At 40.1% G+C, this 26,598-nt stretch overlaps 1 protein-coding gene across 2 annotated transcripts in view; it reads right to left on the bottom strand.

Annotated features, from left to right (window-relative positions):
• NEK11 (NIMA related kinase 11) overlaps positions 1 to 26,598 on the bottom strand; it is a 69,254-nt gene that overhangs the window by 17,758 nt on the left and 24,898 nt on the right. For both annotated transcript variants that reach the window (XM_061374975.1, XM_061374976.1), the window contains exons 5-10: positions 23,000 to 23,064; positions 22,068 to 22,194; positions 17,850 to 17,999; positions 12,225 to 12,344; positions 10,140 to 10,233; positions 9,177 to 9,312 (exon numbers count right to left, since the gene is read on the bottom strand). In XM_061374975.1, the coding sequence (XP_061230959.1) occupies positions 9,177 to 9,312; positions 10,140 to 10,233; positions 12,225 to 12,344; positions 17,850 to 17,999; positions 22,068 to 22,194; positions 23,000 to 23,064 (692 nt within the window). The remainder of the gene's footprint in view (positions 1 to 9,176; positions 9,313 to 10,139; positions 10,234 to 12,224; positions 12,345 to 17,849; positions 18,000 to 22,067; positions 22,195 to 22,999; positions 23,065 to 26,598) is intronic.

The raw sequence follows: 26,598 nt of genomic DNA, 5'->3' as shown, positions 1-26,598 counted from the left end.
TACGTATACTTGGGTGTCATGCTCTCTGAATTTATCACTATCACAAGTTTCAGCAACAGCAGTGAGTGCAATATTGACATAGCCAACGAGCCTATGAAGTATAATAATTGTTATTAAAACTCAACGTATTCATCACAGCATGAAAGCACACTCCAGCCACTCTGCTCTGGGCAAAATCCTTCAGCATCCCAGACTCTGTAAGTGAAACAGCTCGAGGTCTGACTGCATCTGCTTCAAGGAGCAGACCTTTCTCAGCAGAAGCCCTGAAGCATGTGTTTAGTTCCAAGCAGAGGTTGGACTGTGGTGACTATATGACTAAAACAGCACATTTTCACTCAGGTTTCACAGTTTTAAGATCACAAATTCCCAGACTGGTTTGGGTTGGAAAGGACCTTAAAGCTCATCCATTCCCAACCTTCTGCCATGGGCAGGACACCTTCCACCAGACCAGGTTGCTCCAAGCCCCTGTGTCCAACCTGGCCTTGAACACTGCCAGGGATGGGGCAGCCACGGCTTCTCTGGGCACCCTGTGCCAGCGCCTCAGCACCCTCACAGGGAAGAGCTTCTGCCTTAGATCTAACCTGAACTTCCCCTGTTTCAGTTTGAACCCATCACCCCTTGTCCTATCGCTACAGTCCCTGATGAAGAGTCCCTCTCCAGCATCCTTGTAGCCCCCTTCAGACACTGGAAGATACTTACAGAAGCTGCAAAACAGCCCCATATTCCACTGCCACCATTTCTAATTCTTCCTATTTCTATTTTTCACCTTTCTTAGTTCGTAAAAAAACCCCAAACCACCAAACCCAAAACCCAACCAAACAAAAACCCCAAACAAACAAAACCCCGACACTGTAAAATGAAGATCCATGTCCTTTTCCAGGCAGAATGAAGTCATTTTTCTTTCTTGCAGAGACACTGTCACTTCTGTGATTAGTATAATTTTAGTAGATTCATCTGCATTCTATCTATGTGTACTTATTCATTCAAATACATATGAAACAGCCTATTTATGATAGCACAAACCTTGGACTACACTACGGTTCTTCGAGTTGTCTTTCTCCCACATTCTACATCTTTTTACTGTTGTACTTAAAAGTACTAAAAGCACTAAAAATCCTCCCCTTTCCAGCCAAACAAGGTATCAGAATCAGTCTTTTGCTCATAACTGTGACTTAAAAATGTCTGCTCTGGCTAAGGTAAAGCTCTATATCTTGTGAGTAGCCCATGAGCCTCCAAAACTGCTGATGCATCCAAACCATGTGGAAAGGCTCATACTGGCTGTATCCCACTTCCAAGCCAGCTTTTGTATCCTTGTCAGAATTGTTCACCATTTGTGAAATTGCTTTGACAGCTGCTCATATTTGGCCAGTTAATCCAAGCTCAGTAATACACTTTTCGATGCTAGTTCAGACACTAGAGATGTTCCAGGGTACACAAGTTTACCAGCTGAGATTTAGAAACCATTCCAAGTGCCATTTCTGAAACAATACAGCATGTCCAGCGGATGGGAACTTGGGATTTAGCCCCATATACAGGTCCTTACAACTTCCTGGTTTTATGACAAGCATATTTAAAGAAGGCACTTTCAAAATATCCATGTTTTCATTTAGACTATCTGGCTCCATATAATAGCATCTTGAGTGCTACTAAGCAGAGTCCTCGGTATGCTACAGATGCAAAGGCACATCTCTGGTTCTCTGCAGAATTAATTTGCATACAGAACAGCTTATGTAGTTGAGACCTATAAGCAGATGAATTTCAAGAACACATAAGATGGCTTTAGCACAGCAGATATCATAAATCCACATGGCAAGCTGTACCCATGCTGGCCTAGTGAATTCTAAGTGCAGATAACCTGAGTTGGTATTTCCATCTCAGGGCAGGCACTGCCAGGGAAGGTTGGAGCCCATATGCTTCCATTTCCACATTGCAGTCCATCCTCCAGAATATCTGCTACCTGAGTTTTCCCACTGGGTATTCCATACACACCTCCAATTTCCACTAATCATGTAGCAAAAGGCCGGTTACTCCCACCATCCCCGAACATTACCTGCACACCTTAGTAACGTAGCATGGAAGAAAACTCCTTGGTTTGTACTTTCAGAGGAGTAGCTTTAATCAAAATGATGCTCTTTGGACTAGGTCTGTTTAACTTCTGTTGCCATGCCTTCGCAAAGCCTAGCATGCCCTTTGTGCTGACATAAAACAGAAATTAAACCTATTTATGCCTGTTAGTACCTGAGTAAGGAAAATTGGTGTTAGTGAAGCGAACATCAAGTCTATCATATCGAAAATGGAAAGAAAGCACTGCTGCCGAAACCAGGGTACCTCTTTGTTTCAAAAGCTGGTCCAGGAGAAGAACAGCATCATGTTTAAGAAGGTCCTGACACTGTCTGTAGCCCATTGGACCCCCTCTCACACAGCACTCCTGACCTGCCCAAGCACAGCGAGTCCCCATGTGGCATACACATGGTATAGGCAGGAATTCTGCTTTCCTTGCAGACCTTTGCTAAATGGTAACATCCAATGTAAAGTTTTCTACTACAATGCCAGGGGGTCAAGCATGCAGCCTGATGGCCACAACATGGCTTTAATACACTCGTCCCTTGAGTGCCTGCTCTCCCTCTGCTACAGCATACTTCTATGCTCCATATAGAGCACAAAAGAAAGTCTCTACAGCTGCTTCTGCCACTTGCACCCTCAGATCTGTCAGCTGATGTCTGAAAATACACTGTTTTATCTAGCTGTGCATCTTGCTCTAAAGCCAGACACAGTACCTTTTATTTCCTTCCATAGCACTTCATTCAGAGCAAGCCCAGCTATTGCTTCTGCCTTGCTTGGTGGTATAGCACCGAGACACTTGACGTTAGATATTGGAGAGAAAAGAAGCTTTGAACAATAACATTCCCTTTAGATTCCTTTCTATATGAACACGATGCTAACAGTGGAAGGAAAGATAAAACCCCATTATTTAAAAACACCATAAATGCACAGTTATTTCCCAAGAAGACAAGCTATGCAGAAAACAAAGGAACGTGATACTTGCAAGATTTTGCTTAAACCCACCAAAAGCTTGTTTCAGGTAGCATGGCAACCTGGCAATGACATGAAAATGCTTTGATAAATATCTTTAATTTTCTCTTGCCTTGAAGCCATATGTATAACTGATGCATTGATGCAGCATTCTCATATTGCAGTGCATGCAGAAGACAGTAAGTAGGGCCTCTTTTACTTAAGAAAGGGAAAAGAAGAAAAAGGAAAACAGAATGGTATGGTATATACTCATTTTCACCATTTGTATTCACAGAAACAAAGTAAAACTTGGCTTTCAAGGTCTATTGTGCTTTTCTAATCCCAAGGCTTCATCACATCTCTGGAAAAGGCAGATTTTCTCAGCTGGCACTTTCCCATCTAAAGGAATCCTCTAATTCCATGTAGCTGCACTCCTTAGTCTGCACACTGCTACAGACAGCAATGTGAGGAGCAGATCATTCAACTGCTCTGACAAACATATACTGTCATAAGACAATGCACTCTCAGTGTTATGGCGACATGAACCAAGACACTAAAAAGCATCACTACCACAGCTCTGCTACCACACACTGCTACAGGGAGCTTGAGAAGTCAAGAAAGATGGGCAGGACACAAGCTGCACTGCCCCCCTGCATGGCTTTGTACATGAGCCATGTTGGGGAATGAGGCAGGAGCAGAGCAAAGCATTCCTTTTCCGCATCTGCAACTGCAGGGGGTTGGACTAGACTGCCAGCACTCCCTTCCGACCTCAGTTATCTTATGTTTCTGTGGTTACATGATGCTTTGCAAACAAACTGCTTAGAATTATCCCAGGTCTATTTGGGTGTGCACATATCCGACATACACACTCAAAAGGTTAGCAGAAACGTGCTTGTTTCTGTATGTCCCTGCAATGCGTACACATTCTCACAAGCCACAGGCAAAAGCAGGAGGTGAACAGGGCTGACCAGCATTCTTCAGAGCAGTGCATCCATTATCACAGAGGGAGGAAAAAGACAGGGATTTCTGCCTTCGACCGAAGCACTGTCACTAGGAGAGAGGTTGGAAACATAGGCATGATTCCCAGAGCTACCTCATCCTGAATGAGAAATTGGCACTGCAAAGGAGACCAAGGGCTCTGTGCCCCTCTGCAGTTCAGGCCAATACTCATATGATTAGGAAAAATCAGATAACTCCATTATTATAACTTAAGCTTACTCAGATTGGTTTAGGTTTTTCTCCCAGTGCAGGACAAAAACCATCAAAGAGAATGACCATCCTTTGGTCAACTATAGGAGAGAAATGCATTTTTAAGCTCTGACACCTTCAACAAGAAGTCAGTGAAAGCTTTTGTCTGGCTCGTTGAAGCTAAGCTGAAAAAGACTCTCAGAAAATGTACTTAATGAATTAACTAATGCATGTAACAGCACTTCCATGCCCAGGAAAATCCAGGACAATCCTTTCTGCTAAGCACAAAAGAACTATGAAGTCATTAAAAGAAGTACCTTCTCACATGGCCATGTACTGCATTGACATAAAGTGAAAGGGGCTGTTCTAAATGAGAACTAGGAATACAACCAAAGTTTAACATTAATACTTTATAATTCTCCTTTTAGCATTCAAAAAAGAAAAAGGCTTCATTTCACCAGTGGGCTTCACGGAGTGATGATTTACCTACTGTGAGATGTCCAGAAAAACAGAGATACAGAGGATGGAAGTCAGGGCAGCCTTATGAGGATCTTCTACTACTTGATGTTAGAAAGGAATTAGCTAGATTCTAAATGGGTTTTTTCCAAGGAAAAATCAAATTTCCAAGAAAAATGTTTTATTTTAAAGACACAGCTCTTTTCCCCAAACCTTCCACCTTCGGGTATTTTATTAGTATGTACAGAGACAAAGCATGAGAGGGAGAAAGGAGCTGCTAAAAGGCGTTGTTAACAAAAATGAGCAGCCAGAAAGAACATATTTTCCCTGATTTTCTGAGTGGTTTGTTTTCTCTGTCTCCTGGGGAAGGGGTTCCTCCTGATTTTCTAGTTGTCATGTATACAGATAGGGGAGCTCTGGCAGGCAGTGACGATGAAAATGAAGCCGTGCTGCCTTTCAAGCACAATTTAAAGTCCAGCAAATCAAAACGTTTTCCAAATACCCAGAAATTCTTTTATTACCAATGGACGGATGAAGAGAAAGAACAAGATAGTGATGTAGTCAATAACAGGGAGTATTTAGTGAGCCATGGGAGCCATTTCCTTTATGCACAATGAGGCCCTGTTATTGTAAAGGTTGCCCTATTATTTGCCCAGTTTCCAGCAGGAACAGAGCAAGAGCTGTAAATTAAAGGAAAACTTACCATGAAGCTACCTTATGCCATCAGTTCTGGAGGTAGCTCTTGAGTTCTTACTCTATGTTTTGATCATTCAGAGCATCCTTTCAATCTCCGTTTTCCTGCTGAATCTGGGTGAGACTGCCTGAGGCTTTCCCTCTCAGGCTGATGACAGCATTAGGAAGTAAAGAGCCCATGTGTTAATGCGAAAAGATGGTCATTTTCTTCTCCTCAAGATTCACTTCAAGAAATGCCAGTTTTAAGACATAGATTGAGGATTATTTTTACAACTGGGAGTTATTGAAAGAGTAGAAAAAAAATAGGAAAGGTTCGGATCCAAACTGGCGCAAGCAGCTGTGAGTCTGGTTGTACCAAGGACGTGAAATGCATTTAATTTAGATGTAAGCAGTAATATAAGTTATATGTTGACCAAGTACAGAAACAAGTGAATGCTTGCAACCAAGCGAACCCAGGGAAAAGGTATTGAGACCTTAAACACCTAGATGAAATGAAGTGGTGAAAGCCAACATATTTACTACATTGCAGGGGCACACTTTGCTCTGTGGCACAGCTAAAATAGCCAGGAGAACATAAACCTCTTCACTGAGGTCGCTCTCTCATTTCCTCCAGCCAGTTGCCTGACAGTCACATGGACTGCAAGCTCAGCTAGTAGAAACTGCAACCTAATTCAGTATTTACAGCTGCTTTCTGAGCAAATTATCCCTCAGTTGGAATTGGCTCCAGCTTCCCATGTCACCATAATTTGGCCCAGCTCCCCAGAAGAAGTCTCCACGCAGCCACGCAGCCAAATAAGCTTCCCAAAGGCAACAATTCTAGGGAACAATTCCTTGAACAAGAAGAATAAAGCTTCAGTCAAATAAAAAAAAGGAGGGTGGTGAGGAGAAGTGGAGAAGTCATTGTTTTATTTTCCCCTTCGTGGCTAAACCTTGCAACCTCTGTTAAACCTTGCTCTTGCTAGATTAAATCAGACTTATCATTCCTTTAACTGAACCTGGGACAAGGTTGGATCTCAGTGGGAAACCGAGCAATGAAACCCAGGGAGTGATGAGCAGGTCACAGGGGCACACTGGCACCCTCTCGTCATCCCACGTGCCAAGGGTGAGTGAAGGACTGGTAACTGCAAATGCTAGAACTAAACAGGCAAGCTCCTCTTCGCAAACATCCCATAATATCATTTCAGCAAGTAGTAAGTTAGGGAATATGCCTTATGATCCTGGAAGCAGGATAACCACATAAGAGACCAGTGCATAAACTGCAGTAGAAGTCACTCCAACACTGTCTTCTTAATTAAGCCAAGTCTTCCTGGTTACAAAGGATACTGGAACAAGAATAATGCAGCAAGTTGCTTAACACCACTTATTATTACTCTCTTCTATTTTGACTTGCCAGACTGAAACATAGAACAAGACATGGTTTTCCTAAAGGCCTTGGGTGGTGATTGCTTGTATGACTGTATTTTGGAGTGTTACTCTGCTACCCAGTCAGTATGCGTAAGTACTGTTTTAGAGGCACTAAGCAACATCAGTGTGTGCAGAGATGCTTAAACATGTGCTCAGAAATATTGCAGGCTTTTAACCTTCCACAGATTTACCAAAATACCTTGAAAATCTGCCAATGAAACTTGTAAAAAAAGCAGCAGAGTAGAAGAAAAAACCCACAATATTCTATAATGAGTGAACTTTTCCTATTTGAGAGTCAAATGAACTTTGCACACTTGAAATTCAAAGCGGTATACCCATAACTTACAATTAGCAATGGAAATATAGAAAGAATGCATGCATTTATCGGAATGTAGTTAGCTTTTTCGGAATTGTAATGAAATCTGGGGTTTGCCAGGTATAATGGATTGGAACATACTAAGGTAAGGGATTTAACGTGTTATCACCTTTGCAGTATATAGAAATAAAAAGGAATATAACACAGATGGGAGAGGTCACATAATATGCCCCTCTAAATGACCTGCCCTTGATTTTCACATTCTTCTTCTGTAAAAAGAATTTAAAACCCACGAGTAGTCATCTTATTTTGCCCCTTCAACTTGACCTCTTCCTACACACAAACACAGAATGACAGAATCAACCAGGCTGGAAAAGCCCTTTAAGCTCACTCAGTCCAACCATTCCCAGCACTGCCAAGGCCACCACTAACCCATGGCACTGAGGCCTCGTCTCCACGCTGTGTGAACACTTGCAGGGACGGTGACTGCAGCCCTGCCCTGGGCAGCCTGTTCCAATGCCTGAGCACCCTCTGGGGAAGGAATTGTTCCTCAGTGCCATCTAAACCTGCCCTGGTGCAGCTTGAGGCCGTTTCCTCTTGTCCTATCACTAGTTCCTTATTTTAGAATCATAGAATGGGTTGGGTTGGAAAGGACCTTAAGATCATCCAGTCCCAACCCTCTGCCACGGGCAGGGACACCTCACACTAGACCAGGTTGCTCCAAGCTCTGTCCAACCTGGCCTTGAACACTGCCAGGGATGAGGCAGCCACAGCTTCTCTGGGCACAGCTCTTCTCTGGGAAGAACATCTTCCTTATATCTAACTTGAGTTTCCCTTGTTTCAGTTTGAACCCATCACTCCTTGTCCTATCACTAGTCCCTGATGAAGTTGATGGACATGCATGATTGCACTGAAATGTTTAAAGATAAGAGTGTGAGTACTGAATAGTATAAGTAACAGCTTTGACGTCAGTTTCAGGAATAACAAGTTATTCACAAAGCAAAGAGAAACCATGTAATTTCTTCTGCCTATCCATAATGCTTTTCTGCCATGAGCCCACCACTTCAATGTCAGAGGCTTTGGCAAAAGCACTTAAAACATACATTCAGTTTCATACAATGGATTGACCCAGCTTCTGCATCACAAATATAAATGCATCTAATTTCTGTCATTATGGTTTAACAGCTTAATGACCTCTAAAGGCAGAAACATCAGTTTATTTCTTTTCATGCATGTTTTTCTGTTTCTATTTAGGTATCTTTGTTTAGGTATCTGGTACATCTCCCACCCACATTTACTGCTTTCTCTTGGTCCTCTATTTGCAAGCAATTGAAATACATCCATCTTCCCCTTAGGATGTATTTCTAGCAGCTGGGTTCTCTCCTACACAGGTCATCCTTCCTTATACTGTGGAATATCAAGCCAACCCAATAGACGTAAACGAGATTATAGTGAAAGAAAAAGACATTTGCTACTAAAAAGCCCCACCTCCACCACAAACTAATGTTGATGCCTTGTATTTATTCACATATACCATCACAGATGTGCTTAAACCAACACTAAAGGCAGAGCTAGTCACAAAAGTAGTTTTCATACTTCCAAGTATATTAATGCGTTCTTGCAAGATTCTAACCTGATTAAAAGTGTTTCACCAATATAATGCTTCCACGATGGTTCTTAAGTATTTGAGGGTATGACACTATTCCAGAACACTGTAGAAACAACACTTGCAAATGTGCTCCTAAAGAGATTTTCCTGACCCTTTTTGAAAAGCTTGACTATCTGGTCATCTATCTAGAGAAAAGTACATGTTATACAGAACTTCATACTCTTTAGACAATAGGTATTTGATGACAGTATCAATATGCACTGTTCAGAGTTTCCATCTGCTTCTCTCATCGTTACAGATAAAGCAAATGGAATCGAGGTGTATCAAAGGTGCTAATGCTCTGAATTCTTCTCCTCATTTTTGCACTGAAGAGATGATTCAGGAAATGCTCTTCTAACACAGGTCATTTCATATGTGTAAAGTTAAAGCTATTTCTTTCCAAGTCAGCATATCTCATGATAGGAAGTTCTATTTCAACATCAAATTTGGGATTCTTACCATGGTCTGCAAATTCAGACGCGCAGAGTTGACTTGACCCATTTCCACTTGGTTCATCATGCCTTGTGAATGCATAGTCACATGTAGTGGCTGGTTGAGAATGAATTGGAGGTTTTGAAGTCTGCCCACCAGATTCCTTAGTCAAATGAAGCAGCATGGAGAAATAGGTAGAGTTAGAGCTTTCAGCAGGATCACAATATAGTGGTTGCCCTGATCTACACAATAGCTGCGACCTGTATTGAGATCAATACTGACTCAGCCATATAGCAGGGACACATTGAACATACTATTTTCTCCAAACACAATGGTAAATAGAAGCTAGAGTGAATATGAAAGAAGAGGTAGGAGAAAAAAAACAACTACATAAAATCACATTATTTCTCTGATGCTTTCACTGAGTATTTCCAAACTGACACTGTTCTCTGTGATAAAATGTAGTGGTACAATTGAACAGGCCTGTCTTCTGTTAGAGATAGCTTAAAGCTTACACTGGGAGTCATTCCAAGACTTCATTCTTAATAAAAAGCCAGTTGAAATGTTAATATTCTCAACTAATCAAATGAAAAGAACCCACAGCCCTGCCAAATTACAGTGTTTAAAGGATTACAATTCTAAACTTATGTTGAAAATGAACGTATTTTGACCTCTGGTATCATACAGACTCTAAGTGAGTCCATACCAGACAGCAGATTTAGATTCAAGGGTGACTTAATAACACAAAATTGAGCAATGAATACAGAGTATGTCAAACCATATCCGAACAAGTGAATGTACTTTCCCTCATCACAGACCCACAAGGTACAGCCAGTGTACCTTGTGGTCCCGACTTTGATGCACTTCCAAATGATTAGTCTCAGAACAGGACTCTGCCTCTAGTGCTAAAGAAAGCATGTGGGAAACAGAGAAGTATTGTACACCGAATGTGCGTAAACAAGGCTTCCAAAGCAATAGCCCATTACTTACACGTAGGACATCAACATTCAGCTGCTGAAAATTACGGGACCTGAATTCTTGCATTTTCTTCATATTTTCTTGATATTTTTCCTCTGCCAGCTGTCTGTAAATCCAAGATACTTCTGGTTAGGATGTGGTATCAGGGAGTGGACAAAGGGAACTTCTGAATGTAGTTGTGGAAAACCAAATTCCATAATCAGACTCCCATGGTGCCAAATGTTCATGGCATCTAATCGTCTTGAGGTTACTTTTTTCAGGCCTTAATTCCAAAACACTATTATATTTTTCTTTCACAACTTGCATAATATTATTGAGAAATAGTAAATTATTAGTCCCAGTCTTTTTTGGTCCTTCCAAAGCTTTTAAATTCTTTGGACCTTATTTCACCATTTAGGGACCTTTCAGGTGAACAAAAGGCATGCAACATTTATGTTCTATGAACACTTCACCTGGGGAAGAGTTGGCAACTGTTGGGACGACTTAAGCTAGGTGCTATGTTAAGCAGCTCTTCCAGTTTCCATTACTATACTTTCTTCCCATCCATCTCTAGATTTGCACTGCTGAAAGCAGATCTCCAGTCAGAGAAGTGTGTTTCAAATGTTGTCAGCCGAGTCAGATGGCAATAACCCAGAGCTAAACATAGATCCATTTTAAAGGTTCACGACTCAGAACAAGGTTTGAAGATTAATACGTTGCCTTTATATTACAAAATACATATATTCATTTTTTTTCTGGGGAAAAAATCTAACTAGAACACATTAAAATGCAAGAAACCAAAGAAAATGCAAAGCAAACTAGAACTCCATTTGCAAAAAGTGAGACAGACTTCCTATTTACAAAATTCATATAAGTACCAAAATTTGCCTACCACATTACTGAAAACACCATGCAGAAGAGGTGTTGAATTTAATACTTTTCAGACAGTGGTTTCAATTCAAGAAGACTTCTTTTAAATGAGAATAAATTTACATAGCATCTCCAGCATCAAATGCAATAGTAAGTGTCAGAGGGACAGACAAACATAAATGCTCATCAGACCACTGGTATTTTCCAAAGGGAAATTCACGCCTTTAGTTCTTCTGTTTGTAATTTTGGGTACGGACATCACAAGTTGGCACAAGTAATTCTCAGATGTGATTTTACAGAGCATTTCTGCTGAACTGCGGTTACTTTTGATTGCAGGCCTATGTAGCTGCAGAGTTCCTGAGGCTGTAAGTTTAGACTTCATGTCACCTGACAATGTTCTTCTTTACTAGGACATCATTGCTTTACTGAACTGATGACTGGCTTTGGCACGACAGGGTTAAGATGCTGATTTTTGCAATCAAAATTAAGTATTCCCTCTATTACCCTCTATGAATAAGTAAACATTTGTTCATTTACATTGCAGTCTGCAAAAATGCTTTTGAAGAAACCATTAAAAATTAATGTGGTGCTTTTCCCATTTTCATTCATACCAAATAAAACACTGTATACTTCTAACTGTGAAATGTCAAGTGTGTCATCAAACCAGCATATTGTTCTCTCCATTTAGAAAAAGAATCCATGCATAGACATGTAGCTTTCCACCCCTTTCTCAGATTCCACTCAGAAATGGTACTTATTCTCCTCCAAATCTCCCCTTTTATTATGTATTACTCAATTAAAAAACATAAATCATAAAGCCTTTATAACATGTCCAATACAGTCTTCTGCCCATCTAACAAGACTATCCTCTGAGCTATTCTGTTGGCAAATCTCTTTGGCCAAATCAACTGACAAAAGCTGGATTGTAACAGAATGTCCAGCTCCTCTAATTGTGCAATCCTTAAAATGGCAAGTAGTTAAGAAAAAGTCACCTATTGTAACACATCTAAAGATCTCTCATATATTTATTTAACCAGAAACACAATGCTCAATTTCAGTTTTGGGCTAATGTTCTGACTTTTTTATTACATAAAATTCTTTAACTCTTCCAAAAATCCCCATTCACTTTGAACAGCTAAAGACCTTTTCTATTTCTGTTCTTGCCTTGACAATTCTACTGTCTGCTTAGGCTGTTGGATGGGTAAAGTGCATGGCTAGGGCACAATGCAAGCGATACGCTCAACTTACTTCAACTTCTTTGCTTTCTCATCAGCAGCATTTAACTTCCTCAGCCTCATGCGTTCCCGTGGTGTCATCTTCTGTACTTCAGACAGATCCTGCAGAGTTTGCAGATGAACTTTCCTCTGCCTGGAATTGAATACATGCAAGCACACCTTAATATAAAACTGTAAATATCATTACTTTGATTTGGTATTGAAACATAGTTGACATTTCAACTGGAATAATTAGAAATCCACAGGTTCTAGAACAGATTAAATAGGCTTTCGTTTGGAAAGCAAATGTCTCTGTTCAGATGAATTTAAACTGAAACACATGAAGAGCATGAATCAGTTCAGGCATCTCAGGTGAAAATGGCAAAAAAAATAAACTCAGCTCCTGGAAAGAATAAATGTTGAAGCACAATGAAATATTTACCCTGTCAGGCTTCATTACTGAGCATATTCCAAGTACAAAGGCAGTCTTTAAATGAGAACCACAGAAAAAGCCAACATAACCCATACATTTTACATTGACCGTTACAAGCTGTCTAGCAAAGAAGAGAACATCAGTGTGTCTTTCATGACAGATTTAATTATCATGTTGGCCTCTTGAATTTCTGCTCCTGATCAGTAATAATTCATCGGTAAAATGGTCTCCATAGACCATCTCTGAAACCTGAGCATGAATTACTGGCATATGTATCTCAGCTGCATTTATCAACAGAGGAGAGTCCTGTATCGGAAGATGGATATTAATCTCAGATTTTTATCTCTCATCCTGCAGTTATTACATAACTTAAACCATAGTTTGAAAAGCCTCAACAGTCATGTTTCCCTTACACCAATATGTATTTATTATACCATGTATTTATGATACCAAGTATTCATTTCAAGTTACTATTTTTGCTCTTCTGAGCTAAATTCGCTTCTGATCATCTAAGAGCCCAGTTTTGTTACCACACAAATTGTACCACTCCTTGTGGACTATCATTCTGAAATCGGGATTTTAATAAATGAGAAGTTCTCATTATGTTTTTCAAATGCTGACTATAGAGGGAAATAGTGCAAAGATGTGAATATTAGTGTGAAATATGAAAGGCTAAGGACACAGACGAGTTCAATTATTCATAAGTATGGAACCAAGTCTTCAAGTATGAATAATGTAGACATATTTCTTGTCCCCTATAAAAAAAAAATCTGATTTAAATTATAAAAATCTCTTGGGGGAAAAACCTATTTTGCATCCAAGTCGAAACTGAACTTGTACAGTTTTATCCTTCATTATTCAAAATGCATGACTTGCATGGGACTGGAATAAAGGAATCCATTAGAGGCCTTTACCAGAAGAAAGTAGGTTCAACTATACATGGCAAAAAATACTTCCTGGAAAGAAAAGAAGACTCATAAATATAAAGTAGTAATGATTAAGGAGTACACCATAAGAAGCAGCTCCTTGTACACTCACTCAGACTGCAGTATTGCTTCATTACAGCAGATGTGGGAAATTCACTATGTTCATGTTATTTCTCCTCCCATTTTCTGCTCTCTAGCATTTCTGAGGCACTTTAATTTCATTTGCCTTCCTCTTTGGAGCTGGGATCGCAGCCATTATTTGGCATTTTGCTTACCAGTAGCCATACAAAAAGGTAGCATTCTCACAAATACAATGAAAGTCATAAGACAATGACTTAATGCATATTCCAAACATTTTGCCAAAAATACTCAGACTGGAACACATCTGAAGGTAATTTACAGTGAAGCTTCTCCTAGGATATTATTTTTTGGTCAAATTGATGCCCTGAATTTGAAAACTTCAAGGTAAATTTCCATGCTCAAACAAAACCAGTTGTCATCCATTGCGCCACAATTATTAGGAACTCTGAACCTCTGCATGGAAGACGCTGGCTTTCTATTTCCTTTTAGCACGTGTATAAGAACATGATGTTTGCAGTCTGAACTTGCTCTTCATCTTAGAGACCACAGACTTACTTTTAAATAAGAACAGATATAGATTCTAGGATACACATGAATGTCCTGTCAATACATGATGTGCATCTGGACTCAATCCATTCAAACTAATGACAATGGACCAGATATGGAACATAGCTTATGTTACAAATAATAGAAAGTGGCTTTATCAGACTGTTGTAGAAGCCTGTGTATGTGTTTTGCAGGTAAAAATAACTGCTTCCTCAAAGAGAGAACATGAAATCTTGTACCCACAAAATAAAGGTATGGACTAAAATTCACGTTTCAATAGGCATTAAATACCCAATATAATTCAGACAGAATTGGTGTTGAGAGCCTAACAGCAGAATGGCTAAGTAGCAAAGGCCATGATACTGTGCAAGTAGTTGAGCTCTAGGCCTCAGGGCACAACGACCTTGCAGATAACGGTTACTCAAGAAACAAAGAAACAGGATACATATCCTGCTGAAATAGCGCATCGTTAACGGCTACTTGCTGATGTGGCAACAGCTGCTAACGACCACCAAAGTTTGAGCCAATAAGCTTGCGTATTGTGTAACTTCGCATAGATATGTACTTGATTGTATGACCTATAAATATCGATGTATTGCAATCAATAAACGAGACTTTCTGACCATGAGAGCATGAGGCTTGTCTCCCGCGACTCCAACAACAGATCCCGACAAATTGGCATAATATTTGGGCAACATTTCAGTGCCCCCAGACTATTTAAGGTATATCTCCAAGGAACATCTCTGCAGCTAACTATACTCAATTTGAAGAGACAGGAATCTGTGCAAAATTAATTGAATCAACTTGAATACAGCAGCCATAGACAAATGATACATCTAATACTTCCTGGCTATTGCATATCTACCTGGCTGACTCTATTTCCAGTATATTAGCAAATGGTTACTTCTAGCAGAGCATCAGTAAGGCCAAAAACTTGATAGCAGTCTCTGCTAGCTCCACTTGCTGTTATTTATTAGATAGTTGCTACTAGACAGTTCAGGTATCATTTCTTGCTGCATTTTAATTTTATGCTTGCAAAGTTCAAGAACCTATTGATATTAAAGGTAGTTCTTTATATCAAACTGTAGAACTTTGGACTAATAAAAAGACAGGGACACAAATAAAAGAGAGCAAGAAGTGACAGGGTGGAAACCCAAACCACAATTTCTAGAGATAAGAGCTTTACAGATGCACTCCCGTAGTTACACTGGGTGAAAAAGATGGACAGAAGATTTTGCTGTGTAGAATTACACTGTCTTTGCTCTGCTTTTTTTGTACAACCGATAGGAAACACCTTGGAAACAGCTGAAGCCCATAAATTACACCTTGGAAAAGCTGAAGTTGGTCACCTCTCCCAAAGGGATGCTTGCGAGCAGCAGAGTTGGCAACACCTACAAAGTGACCACAGCCACAAAACTGTGGGTCCTCTCCAAGAGCAGAGGTCACAAAAAAAAACACTGTTAAAGTCTTGGCAGCTATTTAGGAAAGAAGAAACAGGGATACCCAGTGTGTCCACGCAGGACCACAGACTCCTGATACTGAGCGTGCTAGCTTCTAACAGAGCAAAGCATATACAGAAAACTCAGGGGCAGGAAGCAAAGGGGAGGGTGAGCTGCCATCGAAACTGCAGAGCTCATTTACAAAGGCAAAATGAAGCTGCCCATGCTGACATTTGCTTTCATTTCAGTGCAGCACTGAAATCTAATGCAATTCATTTTTCTCATATATATTCGGTGCCTAAAAGAGCAATCATGTGCAAAGGCATTGCTGGTGTAAGAGGCAAGAAACATCGCTAGTCTTAAGTTTCTCACAGTAGTTGCAAGATAATATAATAGTACCCTACAGACATATGAGCTGAATATTAGTTTAAGTGCAAATGCTTTCAGTTTAATGTCATTTAGGAATCATAGGTTTCACACTTAATAATTAGTAGTTATACAAACAGCAGCACTATAATTTATCATGACATACTAAAATGATGATTTAAACTTTCAAAATGTGAAGACAAAGGTCATAATTTACATGCCAATGAGTATTAAATTATTGTGTGCATATACTACATGCATGTACAATTTACACTGTTGTATAATAAAAATACTTGATTTGCAAATCCTCTTGTTCCTCCCTGAATCTTAATCATGCATCTCATTAATGTGATGGCTCCTCTGTATTTCTGAGGAATGGATTCCTCTAAATATTAAGCACTATGAGAACAACACAAGTGGTTACAACATTATAATATTTGGCAAGACTGTACTTTTATACATAGTGTGTATATACAGACCATATACTGAGCTGATAACCAGCAGCGTGAGCAGCAGGTCAAGGGAGGTGATCCTGCCCCTCTGCTCTGCTCTCTTGAGACCCCACTTGCAGCACTGTGTGGAGCTCTGGTGTCCTCAGCATAAGAAGGACATGGAGTTGTTGGAGCAAGTCCAGAGGAGGCCACGAGGATGCTTAGGGGCCTGGAGCACCTCCCATATGGAGACAGGCTGAGAACGTGGGGCTGTTCAGCCTGGAAAAGAGAAGCTGCATGGAGACCTCAGAGCAGCTTCCAGTGTCTGAAGGGGGCTACAAGGATGCTGGAGAGGGACTCTTCATCAGGGACTGCAGTGATAGGACAAGGGGTGATGGGTTCAAACTGAAACAAGGGAAACTCAAGTTAGATATAAGGAAGAAGTTCTTCCCTGTGAGGGTGCTGAGGCACTGGCACAGGGTGCCCAGAGAAGCTGTGGCTGCCCCATCCCTGGCAGTGTTCAAGGCCAGGTTGGACACAGGGGCTTGAAGCAACCTGGTCTGGTGTGAGGTATCCCTGCTTGTGGCAGGAGGCTGGAACTGGGTGGTCTTAAGTTCCTTTTGAACCCAAACCATTCTGTGATTCGGTATTCTGATGTCCATAAAACAGTTAAAAATACTTACACAGCATCAAAAATGGGAGCAGCTTCTTTCTGCCAGTCAAGTGCCTTGTTTTTCACAGCCATGTTTGTGAACTGCATACTCTGCAAGGAAATAAGATAGCGCTGGTGTCAACACCTGAGGCTGAAGTGATCCGGATTCTTCAGCGATGACCCAGTGCAGTTGTAATGCAAAAACTGACTGAGCAGTTTCCTTCCCCTCCTTCTCAGAACACCAAACAATATATACACTGAAGCAGGGGCCACAAGAGCAAGATGCTGTTTTTTGTTAAAACTAGGACTAACCAGAACAGTTTAGAGGCTATATATACCCAGGCCCAAATGATCTGTGCTTGTTACACATAAATGCCCATTCTCCTTATTGCTTACAACATTTATAAAGGGATTCATTCAGGATGCAAAATGACAAGGTCTTCCTTTCTCACCGCCTCACTACCTCAGGCATATTTGCAATTTAGCTCTGGAATTCCCCCTGATTAATGTTCCCATGAACTCCTATCTCACTTTGTTCCCCTCAACACGTTCACTCTGCCTCTATTCTGCTTTTGCACAATACACACTCCAACAGTATGTGGCTGAAGCTTTTTCTTATATACCTTTAGTTGTTCATCAATAAAGGGGATTTGAAGCATCTCTGCTGCTGTTGGTCTCAAAGAAGGGTCCTTATTTAACATGCTGAAATGTTAAAAACCAAAAGTCATCGTTATGTGGTTTTCCAAGTTTACATTGAAAAGTGCTATGAAAAGAGAACCACGTACCTGCACAGCACAGCATTCAGCTTGCTCGGGTATCTATCAGGAAGAGAAGGGGTATCACCCTCTACAATCTTGAACACCACAGACAAAAAGTTGTGCCCAGTGAAGGCATGGTTCATACAGCACATCTCATACAAAATGCATCCCAGAGACCTTGAAGAATAAAACAACAGGAGGAGTATAAGCAATATGTTTGGAAGCAGCATGCACGGTGACATAGTGACATAGAAAGGGAAATCACAGTTGTCTTCTCCCAGGAAGAGGATATTTCATTATCGTGCTATCCTTTCCATCTGAAAGATTTCTATTCAGATCATAAATTAGTAACTTTATAAATGGGAGATATCATCATTCTGTTTCTGTAAGTGTACATAAATTCTGCATGTAAACACACATATCCATATATATCCATATATATGTGCGTGTAAAAATAAAGCAAAACCCTATCATATTAACTATCTCACGTGCTTACTCATTGAATTAAGAATTAGTGACTGGCTGAGAAGATCAGTAGTGTTTGGACATGGGTTTGTTTAAACTGGTTTTGCAAATTGATTTCTGGTAAGAAACTGAGGCTGAAATTCAAGTTTGTATTCAATACTGCCAGTTTCAAATAGGAGAAGTGTCTGCTGGTGTGCTTTCACCCATTCAGCCAAACACTCACAATAGGTTTTGAAGGAGTCTACTCTCAGATATAGAACTTTCAGATAAAAGCATCAGATTGCAACATCTAAAACCAAGTTTCTGTGAGATTTTATTTGGAGAAGAAAAGAAGAAATCTGAATATGCAGGTCTGGAAACTGAGCTAAGAACCAGTTAGCTTTAAATCAGTAAAAAACAGGAGGAAAGATCACAAAGAACCTTAAATGCGTCTTTGGCTTACCATCACCTTATTCCCCAGGCTTTTACTCGCCAGTCCTAACAGAGATCATAAAAGACCACCAAGATGAACATCTTAACACAAACACTCTCATAATAATTTATATCGTGACTATTCATAAAAGTCTGCATTTCAACTGGGTTCTGTTTGACAAATGGCTTTTAAAACATAGGAGAGTTGAGATTCCAGGCTTTGAAGGATGCTCAGTGTTACTTCCAGTTAGGAAGTGAGGAGAACTGAAGCACTTGATCAAGGTCAAAGAAAATGCTGGTAAGAGCCAGCTACAGGACCAGACTCATCAAAGTGACCAACTTAAATATCAGAGCCACTTTCCTCTTCATGTAGGATTTGATTGTGGTATTTATAATTTACAGAAGCAGTATGAAAACAAAGCATACTGATAAGTACGTATAGGTGAATGGCTTTGACGGAAAGGATATAAATACTATCTTTGAAAACAAATAATTAATAAAGTTTCAATTATTCATTTGGGTTGAAGACGAGGAATTGACTCTGTCTGTCTGCTGATAAAAGAACAAGGGCAAATAATTTTAAAGTGGAAATCCAAGCTCCACATACAATGCAAATAAAGAAGAAGAGAAAGAACAGCAGGTTTCACTCACTGGTACTTTTCAAACAGTATGTGAAAACAATTAGCAGGACATTTTTGCTAAGAACTGCTTTGTAAAGGTCAGCTATTGAAGGACATCAAAAATTGCCCTTTTTTTTTTTTTGTAAAAAGATTTTGTAAAGATTAACTGTTAAGTAGCTTTTAAACTTCAAAAATCAGCAAACAGGACTGCACAGATGATGATCTTGTGTTCCCAACGTAAGAAGGACATGGAGCTGTTGGAGCAAGTCCAGAGGAGGCCACAAGGATGCTCAGGGGCTGGAGCACCTCCCATATGATGACAGGCTGAGAACATTGGGGCTGTTCAGCCTGGAGAAGAGAAGCTGCGTGGAGACCTCAGAGCAGCTTCCAGTGTCTGAAGGGGGCTACAGGGATGCTGGAGAGGGACTTTTCATCATGGACTGTAGTGGTAGGACAAGGGGTGATGGGTTCAAACTGAAACAGGGGAAGTTCAGGTTAGATCTAAGGCAGAAGTTCTTCCCTGTGAGGGTGTTGAGGCGCTGGCACAGGGTGCCCAGAGAAGCTGTGGCTGCCCCATCCCTAGCAGTGTTCAAGGCCAGGTTGGACAGAGCCTTGGATGACATGATCTAGTGTTAGGCATCCCTGCCCATAGCAGGGGGTTGGAACTGAATGATCTTAAGGTCCTTTCTAAGCCAAACCATTCTATGATTCTACAATTCTATCTGTATTTATGATATATGCTCAAACTCTAAGATAATTACTACATGAGAAAATGCCTGCAAGCAAAAAAAGAACAAGAAAAAACCCCGGCACACATGGAATCTGAAAGCATCAAACAAAAATGGAAACCAGCCTGAGGGAAGAAAAAAGGAAGGAAAATCCCAATCTGACAGACTGCACTGTAACTGCTCTTTGTAGAATCAATCTGTTTTGGAGGCTGCTTGATTCTGGCAGCTAGAAATCGTTCAATGAGCCATTAGGAGCACAGGATTTGTCACATCAGGGAAGCCTATTTATTCATCTGGTTTAGTACTCTGACTACACCTGAGGCTTTGGAGAAAGAAGAAAAGAACACCCAGGGCATTCTGCTGCAGCCAGGGCTGTAAACAGGCTACCCAGGGAAAACCCCATCTGCTCCATGGAAGAAAAATAAAGGGGAAAAAAGAAAAATGGGAGAAAAAGAATAAAGATTTTGCTGATGCATACTGTTCTCTGAAATTAAACAAGCACCTCCTAAACTGAGAAACGCTGCCCTGCAGCCCAGAGCAAAGCTGCAATTGCCCAAGGCAGTTACCACCAAGCTCTTGCCTCAAAGGCTGCTTTTCTCGGCTGTGTTTCTACAGTTATGCCCTAAGCATCTCGTAAGAAGCAAAAGAAAATTGCTTCCTGATTCTCATAATCAATCTGCACATGACCCAAACCTGTAGTTCAATTGCTTTTATAACCTTAGTTTGTGTAACTGCCAGTGTTATAAAACTCTAAAAGGGACATTAACTATCCAACCAGCACATTTGGTTTGATGGCTCCCTGTATTCATGAATAGGTTTGACTGAGGCCCTAAACAACCCTTCAGCAGAACGGATCTATGACCAGTCCACACTGAAGCTATTTATGCTCAAGTAAACCATAAAACAGAGTGTCCGGATGGGCTCTCCACAATATTGCCTGACAGACCTCCAGCTTCTCCTCAGCAGAAAGCACCCTGAAGCTTTTGGTGCTAATTGATCTTTCCAAACTATGTTATAGCTCTTCAAAAGCTGCAAGATCCAAGATATCATTTTAAATTGAACTCCAAAAGGCAAATATTGTAAATGCATCTACCTTTGTGACTTACATCTCTCACTCTGAACGCATCAGAATGCCTTTGCTATGACTGCAGAGTCCATGAGGAATATGCTTCTGAATTTAACTTCCTCATGAATCTTTCATAGAAAAGTAACCTTTTCCTGCATATCTACAGGAAAAGCCACCTCTTTGGAGAAGAAACAAAGCCCACTTTATATAAGAACACTAGGACAGAATTAAAGAACACCAGAGCTTTAGCTACCATCTTAAAACACAAGATCTTTTAAGACACACATAAAAACAAGCCAGATGTTTTCCCCAATCAAAAAGCAAATCATTCTTCACCTTAGCTTGGAAGAACACCTGCATATCTGAAGGTTTGCTGAAGTCTTTCAACAGATCTTAGCTTCGCACCTGGATTATCTAATCATCACTTCAGAAGTCTTGATCCCAATAATTCGTTCCATCCAAGTGCAAAACTGGCACTTTTCTTTCTACCTTTGAGCCTTTTTGCTTCTGTCCTAACACTCCATTTATTCTCATTTTCAGCTCCCCTTTCAAGTACCATCTTCCTTTATACATTTGCCAATGCTTTTCAGTTCAGTTCCTAAGGAGGTCCTTCTGCTTCCCTCTCAACCAGGAATCACTCTTTCCCCATCCACTTAAAAACCTCACAGAAATCGCTTCATTCCATGCCTCTGTCTCAATATGAGGAAGAAAAAGATTTCCCCCTTCCAAACTGGGTCTACAATCATCCTGTGTTATGGCAGAGACTAGACCTGAATCTTATGACCCTTTGAAGTCCTAGATAACCCAGAATTGTACCAACCTACATGCTTCTTAATACAAAGAGCAAACCTTCAAATCACAATGTTGTGGAATAATTTTAGCTCCTAAATAATATCAAATACTGACGTAGAAAAGAAATGCCTAATACAACCAAAACAGCATGCTGAGTACTCACCAAATGTCAGATTTTGTGTTATATCCCTGGTGCTTCAGTGCTTCTGGGCTCATGTAGTATGGTGTCCCAGTAAATGTAGTTGCCAGATCACATGAACCCATCAAAAGACAAGAAACTCCAAAGTCCCCTAAAAGTAATAGTAGAAACAATAATCTGTTAATATAAATCTATGCTTATTCTTTGTGTTTATTATTAGACATGTTACAACTGCATAAAAAAACCCCAAACCTGCCATTATTTTAAAAAATAGTAATACATTTTTCTGTTATTCTTCAAAATGAAAACACCACAAAATCATAGAACTATAAAATTACGTAGATTTGAAAAGGCCCCACAAGGTTATCTGCTTCAAACCCCTGGCTCCAAGCACAGCCTACTTCAAAGCTACATGAGGCTGCTCAGGTCCAGGTCCAGCCAAGCTTCCTCAAAGGTGGAGATTTCACTACCTCCCTGGGGCTACGTTCCTGTGTCTGCCTGTCAAACACATAGAATCATAAAATACTTAGGGTTGGAAAGGACCTTAAGATCATCCAGTTCCAACCCCCTGCCATGGGCAGGGACACCTCACACTAAACCATCTCACCCAAGGATTTGTCCAACCTGGCCTTGAGCACCACCAGGGATGGAGCATTCACAACTTCCTTGGGCAACCCATTCCAGTGCCTCACCACCCTCACAGTAAAGAACTTCTTCCTTATATCCAATCTAAACTTCCCCTGTTTAAGTAAGTTTTAACCCGTTACCCCTTGCCCTATCACTACAGTTCCTAATGAAGAGTCCCTCCCCAGCATCCTTATAGGCCCCCTTCAGATATATGTTTAACCACAAATCAAAATCCTATGTCACATATGACTTTATTTAAATCTCTTTACTGACAAAACGCCTGCTGGAATCATACTAAAATATATCTTTAAAAAATATTGAAATCTCACCAATTTTAAGCAGGTTATTTTTCAAAAATATATTCTTGGCTTTCAAATCTCTGTGAAGTATCCACCTGGAATATAAAAGGAAATTCAACCTCACCCAACTTGAAGCATTCACAGTCACATATCAAATATCTCATGTATTTAACTTGGTTCCTTGTTAAGAAGGCCAGCCCACCATTGCTGCAGTCTAACCCTGTAAGTGCCAATGCACAGATGATGGTACAGCAACACAGTGATGCATTCACTGACACTCATATGCAGGATGAGAACCTAAGCAGCCAGGATAAGAATGCACACAGGGATCCCAGGAATACAGACACAGACTTAACATGAGCTGCAGAGAAAGGGAGAAAGGCAAGTCTTCCTATCTGACTCTTCTTAAAAGCATTACATCTTATTCTCTGTCAGGAGAATAAAATGTCTCCCAATAGAATAAAGGGTGAGAAAAAACAGCAGTAAGAGATTCTCTTATTCAAGGAACTCTCCTTCAGAGAAAATGTATTACTTGCAAGACAAATATGTATATAGAGGAGGGCAGTAGGTCAAATTTTTACAGTAATGGTGTGGAAGAGAAAAACTTAACGAAGACAGATCAAACGAAAAGAAAAAGACAACCAGCTTTTACAGACTTATTTTTCCATTAAAGACTGAAGCAACATCATAAGCCACGCACCATGTGGGGACAAACAGCATCTTCTCCATTCCTTTAAATCTTAATGTGCGACAGTAACTCTCCAGCCCCTTAGGAAAATAAAATACCTCTAGAGGATACAAAACATGCTCTCAATTAATCCTTGTCAATAACTCTTCCAAAAGGTTTCCCTACCATCTCAACTAAACTAGAACCCATCCACTTCTGTGTTGGTAACACACAGTGTTGGTTATCAGCTCTGCTCAGGAGGAGTTTAGAATAGCATTTGGTACATACTGGCTACAGAAACTGTATTTACTTGTACAAACACAGTAGTCATTCACCTATTTATAACAGGGAAAGAAAGCAACTGATGCTCTAAGATTCTTGAGGTGGGGGCAGGGAAAACAAATATAATAATAGATTTAAGTTGTTCTGGAGGAATCCTCAATTATTATCTCAAATTCTATTTTAAAAAAAGAATAAATTCAACATAGTTCACAAACAGGAAAAAAAATATGAAAAATGACAACTAGAAGGCATTGTAATATGCACATAGAGCATGGAAAGCAAGCATTTCTATTTTTATGGGTCAAAGAAAAGAGTTCTTTATGCTTCTTAGGGCAATCTTTCTAGCTTTTACTATTGTTACTGCCTGAAAGTAATGCTTGTAGAGAAAGGTCTGCACATGGGGTAAAAGGAAAGTTTTATTCAGCATGCCTCCGGCAATGTTTAGAAAGAATTTGTTCTCTATCTGGCAACTTGCTTGAGCAATACATGCATGCTTATCATGCATTACATCAGTAAGGAAATTAAAGCAAGGTTATATTCATTATTATTTCTTAAGCCTATATTACGCACATAGTTTTACACAAATCTGGCTGTAAATTTAGATTCATTCTTTCCTTACCATTCATCATAGAGAACCTTGAAAGACCTTGACTTCACCGAGTTAGATTTTTCTTGCATGCTTTTGTTAAGCATTGGTGGGGTTTAACCTTTATTATTGGTATTATTACTTTGTAGAAATATAACCACAGACTCTTGAAACCTAAAGGTTTTTTGGATATCTGTAATCTGAATAACAGGTATCTTGAAGTATAAAACATATCCATTATCCAGAAAGCTTTCAGTAGGATGTTATTTGATAAGAAGATCAAGACATGATGTTTGGTTCACATTAGTTTGAATTAGAATGTAAGGCCAATATAAGCTTGCATCATATTGAATAAAATGTTACACACATTACTTGCATTAACAATAATTATACTTTCATATATTAACATGACTAAGCAATACTTGCGGTGATTCTTTGGAACTTCCCATGATGATGTCTCTCAATGCAAGCCACTTTATTCTGCCAGCATACAGAATCATAGCATAGTCTGGGTTGGAAGGGACCTTCCAAGCTCATCCAGTCCAACCCCCTGCAATGAGCAGGGACATCTTCAACCAGATCAGGCTGCCCAGAACCACATCCAGCCTGGCCTTGAATATCTCCAGGGATGGTTCATCCACCTCCTCTCTGGGCAACCTGTGCCAGTTTTATCACCCTCATCATAAAGAATTTCTTCCTCACATCCAGCCTGAATCTCCCTCTTTTAGTTTAAAACCATCACCCCTCACCCTCTCACAACAGACCCCGCTATAAAGTGTCTCCCCATCTTTTTTATAGCCCCCTTTTAAGAACTAACAGGCTGCAACAAGCTCTCCCTGGGATCTTCTTGTCTTCAGGCTGAACAACCCCAACTCTCTCAGCCTTTCCTCACAACAGAGCTGCTCCATCCCTCTGATCATTTTTGTGACCCTTCTCTAGACTTTCTCCAACAGGTCCATGTCTTTCATATACTGCTGACTCCAAAGCTGGATGCAGTATGGCAAAAGATAAACAAGTTACAAGCTGAAACCTTAACTTAAACGTCTACTTTAATTCTAGTAAGAAATAAATATCCTAGTAAGAAATAAATAAATCCAGTTTAAGAAAGAGCACGACTCTTTCTTGTAGCAAAAGACATGCCTATAAAGGTAACATGAATACACTGGGCTCCAGAAAACTTTAATCTAACTTGACAGCCAGTGAAGTGGTTATTGAGTGGTTATTTTGGGTAGAAATTAACAGTTAAGGATAGTTTCAAATTTGGGCTATAAATATAGCCATACCTACTTTCTATAGAGTTTCTGCTTGCTGTCTCATAGTCATAGAATAGCAGCAGTGAGCAGTGGGCAGCCTTCTTGAATAAAGATTCCTCTGCAACATACCAGCGAGTGAAGCTGACCACTTTACTGCTGTGAAATATTCAACACTTAATTTCTCTTTCCTCTAGCTGAAGAACTAATTAGAGAAGCAAGTTCTGAGTAAGTCTGAATCCTGTACTGGGGAAGACAATGTGAAATCCAGATGAAGTACTTGTGCAAAGCCTGCTACCCTCTAGATTGAAAGCAACAGAATTGTCTGAATTAATGGTAACTTCATAAGCTCTCCATGTTTGTACAATTGTTCATAAAGATTAGGAAAGTGATGGATGGTCAGCTTTACTCAAACTAAGGTTCAATAAATCAATGGCCTCATTGCCTGATTGTTGTGGGATCAATTCTGTGCTCTGATATGTGATAGAGTACAAATATGCCAGAGAGACTAAATGATGGTTACATGCTGCCTCCATCTAGATGAGACCACCAAACTGTATTGACTCCTCTTTCTGGTTATGTCACTGGCAGATGAGGATTTAACCTATTTTAATGATATATAATTTAGGTTTAAGTATAGAGCATAATTAGGGTTATAAAGGACCTTAAGAACATCCAGTTCCAACTGCATGCCATGGGCAGGGACACCTCACACTAAACCATGTCACCCAAGGCTCTGTCCAACCTGGCCTTGAACACCACCAGGGATGGAGCACTCATAACTTCCTTTGGCAACCCATTCCAGTGCCTCACCACCCTCACAGTAAAGAACTTCTTCTTATAT

Source organism: Neopsephotus bourkii, unplaced genomic scaffold (genome assembly GCF_033783945.1).
Source record: "Neopsephotus bourkii isolate Nb327-2 ecotype Australia unplaced genomic scaffold, CSIRO-AGI_Nbou_v1 NB_1655, whole genome shotgun sequence".
In the NCBI taxonomy this organism is placed as follows: Eukaryota; Metazoa; Chordata; class Aves; order Psittaciformes; family Psittacidae; genus Neopsephotus; species Neopsephotus bourkii.
The sequence above is the reverse complement of the archived record's forward strand: the minus strand, read 5'-3'. Positions and strand labels throughout refer to the sequence as shown.